The 3886-nt window shown below is 47.0% G+C and overlaps 1 protein-coding gene across 1 annotated transcript; it reads left to right on the plus strand.

The window, feature by feature from the left end:
- Positions 1 to 2619: 2619 nt before the first annotated feature.
- LOC139405606 (adrenocorticotropic hormone receptor-like) lies at positions 2620 to 3537 on the plus strand. The gene has a single exon (XM_071148014.1). The coding sequence runs from the start codon at positions 2620 to 2622 to the stop codon at positions 3535 to 3537; it is 918 nt and encodes a 305-aa protein (XP_071004115.1).
- Positions 3538 to 3886: the final 349 nt, after the last annotated feature.

Here is a 3886-nt window from a genome sequence, read left to right on the forward strand (position 1 = left end):
TTTCTGTAAGTCTTCACAAGGTTTTCACACACTGTTGCTGGTATTTTGGCCCATTCCTCCATGCAGATCTCCTCTAGAGCAGTGATGTTTTGGGGCTGTTGCTGGGCAACACAGACTTTCAACTCCCTCCAAAGATTTTCTATGGGGTTGAGATCTGGAGACTGGGTAGGCCACTCCAGGACCTTGAAATGCTTCTTACGAAGCCACTCCTTCGTTGCCCGGGCGGTGTGTTTGGGATCATTGTCATGCTGAAAGACCCAGCCACGTTTCATCTTCAATGCCCTTGCTGATGGAAGGAGGTTTTCAATCAAAATCTCACGCTACATGGCCCCATTCATTCTTTCCTTTACACGGATCAGTCGTCCTGGTCCCTTTGCAGAAAAACAGCCCCAAAGCATGTTTCCACCCCCATGCTTCACAGTAGGTATGGTGTTATTTGAATGCAACTCAGCATTCTTTGTCCTCCAAACACGACGAGTTGAGTTTTTACCAAAAAGTTATATTTTGGTTTCATCTGACCATATGACATTCTCCCAATCTTCTTCTGGATCATCCAAATGCTCTTTAGCAAACTTCAGACGGGCCTGGACATGTACTGGCTTAAGCAGGGGGACATGTCTGGCACTGCAGGATTTGAGTCCCTGGCGGCGTAGTGTGTTACTGATGGTAGGCTTTGTTACTTTGGTCCCAGCTCTCTGCAGGTCATTCACTAGGTACCCCCGTGTGGTTCTGGGATTTTTGCTCACGGTTGAGCCCCAGATCGAGGGAGATTATCAGCGGTCTTGTATATCTTCCATTTCCTAATAATTGCTCCCACAGTTGATTTCTTCAAACCAAGCTGCTTACCTATTGCAGATTCAGTCTTCCCAGCCTGGTGCAGGTCTACAATTTTGTTTCTGGTGTCCTTTGACAGCTCTTTGGTCTTGGCCATAGTGGAGTTTGGAGTGTGACTGTTTGAGGTTGTGGACAGGTGACTTTTATACTGATAACAAGTTCAAACAGGTGCCATTAATACAGGTAACGAGTGGAGGACAGAGGAGCCTCTTAAAGAAGAAGTTACAGGTCTGTGAGAGCCAGAAATCTTGCTTGTTTGTAGGTGACCAAATACTTATTTTCCACCATAATTTGCAAATAAATTTATTAAAAATCCTACAATGTGATTTTCTGGATTTTTTTTCTCATTTTGTCTGTCATAGTTGAAGTGTACCTATGATGAAAATTACAGGCCTCTCTCATCTTTTTAAGTGGGAGAACTTGCACAATTGGTGGCTGACTAAATACTTTTTTGCCCCCTGTACATATCACGATGTCAAGGCCTATATATCACGATGTCAAGGCCTATATATCACGATGTCAAGGCCTATATATCACGATGTCAAGGCCTATATATCACGATGTCAAGGCCTATATATCACGATGTCAAGGCCTATATATCACAATGTCAAGGCCTATATATCACGATGTCAAGGCCTATATATCACGATGTCAAGGCCTATATATCACGATGTCAAGGCCTATATATCACGATGTCAAGGCCTATATATCACGATGTCAAGGCCTATATATCACGATGTCAAGGCCTATATATCACAATGTCAAGGCCTATATATCACGATGTCAAGGCCTATATATCACGATGTCAAGGCAAACAACACAATTATCACAATTTACAACACAGGTTGTAAAATTACATTTTTTGGGGGTGGGGGGGGGTGGGGGGGGCTTGGCTTCGCCACATATGCACATGCACTACATACACATACACATACACACATAACAAACACACACATTCACACACACTAACACACTCATCATGTGTTCAATTAAATTTGATGTAATTTCTTTAATGTTTTTGTTCTCTTTCCACAGGTGGGTGTCATCTCCAGAATCATCTCCTCTCCAGAATCATCTCATCTCCAGAATCATCTCTTCTCCAGAATCATCTCCTCTCTAGAATCATCTTCACTCTAGAATCATCTCCTCTCCAGAATCATCTCCTCTCTAGAATCATCTTCTCTCTAGAATCATCTCCTCTCCAGAATCATCTCCTCTCTAGTCATCTCCTCTCCAGAATCATCTCCTCTCTACAGTACCTGGTCTACTAACGTGATCCATCACAATTACCACCCATCAGGTCCATGCAGAGTGCCATCACACTGCTGAGGAGACAGTACAACCAACTGTCTGAACCAAAGCTGAAACATTTCAGCTATCTGTCTGAACCAAAACTCTGACAGTCCTGCTCTGCCTCTGTTCTGATCTATTCTGATCTGATCTGGAAATTACTCTGAAACACCCTGTTCTGATCTGATCTGGATGTTACTCTGAAACACCCTGTTCTGATCTGGACGTTAATCTGAAACACCCTGTTCTGATCTGATCTGTACATTACTCTGAAACACCCTGTTCTGTTCTGGACGTTACTCTGAAACACCCCGTTCTGATAACGGACGTTACTCTGAAACACCCCGTTCTGATAACGGACATTACTCTGAAACACCCCGTTCTGTTCTGATCTGGATGTTATTCTTAAACACCCTGTTCTGATCTATTCTGAAACACCCTGTTCTGATCTGATCTACTGTGGACGTTGCTCTGACACTGTCTGTGGTCTCCATAATGAATGATGTCTCTGCTCTCTCCTCCAACCACACAGACTGTCAGGTGGTGAAGGTCCCCCACCTGGTGTTCTTAGTGTTGGGTATGGTGTCTCTCAGTGAGAACCTGTTGGTGGTGGTGGCCGTGGTGCGCAACAAGAACCTCCACTCCCCGATGTACATGTTTATCTGTAGCCTGGCCACGTTCAACACCATCTCCTCCCTCTCCAAGACCTGGGAAACCCTAATGATGGAGTTCAGCGATGTCGGACAACTGGACTCCCGAGGGGACTCCGTCCGGAGGGTCGATGACATCATAGACGCACTGCTCTGCATGTCTTTTATCGGCTGCATCTGTAGCTTCCTGGCCATCGCTGTGGATCGCTACGTCACCATCTTCCACGCCCTGCGCTACCACAACATCATGACCACGAGGCGAGCCGCCGCCGCCCTGGCGGGGATCTGGGCGCTATGCGGCGTCGCCGGGGCGGTCATGGTGGCGTTCTGTGACGCCACGGTCATCAAGATCTTTTTCATTGTGCTCTTCCTCATCTCGCTGCTCCTTATCCTCTTCCTCTACGTCCACATGTTCCTGCTGGCTCGGTCCCACGCCAGGAAGATTGCAGCGCTTCCTGGGAGTGCCATGCCGCACCGCAGCCTCCGGGGGGCGCTCACGCTCACCATGCTATTCGGGGTGTTTGTGGTGTGCTGGGCGCCTTTCTTCCTCCACCTCCTCCTCCTCATGGTGTGTGTAGAGAACCCCTACTGTGAGTGCTACCGCTCTCTGTTCCAGCTGAATTTGGTTCTGCTGATGAGTCACGCCGTGGTCGACCCGGCCATCTACGCCTTCCGCAGCGCAGAGCTACGAAACACCTTCAGGAAGATGCTGTTCTGCTCCGACTCACCACTCTGCTACAAGGTCAAAGCTCTGTTCCACTGAAGGGCTTTGTCTGCACCCTATTCCCTAGATAATGCACAACTTTCCACCAGAGTTTTTGACCCCTTGGGGCTTGGTTAGAGGTAGGGCACTATATGGGGAATAGGGCCTTGGTTAGAGGTAGGGCACTATGTTAGAGGTAGGGCACTATATGGGGAATAGGGCCTTGGTTAGAGGTAGGGCACTATATGGGGAATAGGGCCTTGGTTAGAGGTAGGGCACTATATGGGGAATAGGGCCTTGGTTAGAGGTAGGGCACTATATGGGGAATAGGGCCTTGGCTAAAGGTTAAAGGTATATACATATATATGTTTAACTATGTACAGAATAGATAACTACTGTATATTATACA

The sequence above is a fragment of the Oncorhynchus clarkii genome, chromosome 3, assembly GCF_045791955.1.
Source record: "Oncorhynchus clarkii lewisi isolate Uvic-CL-2024 chromosome 3, UVic_Ocla_1.0, whole genome shotgun sequence".
NCBI classification, from domain to species: Eukaryota; Metazoa; Chordata; class Actinopteri; order Salmoniformes; family Salmonidae; genus Oncorhynchus; species Oncorhynchus clarkii.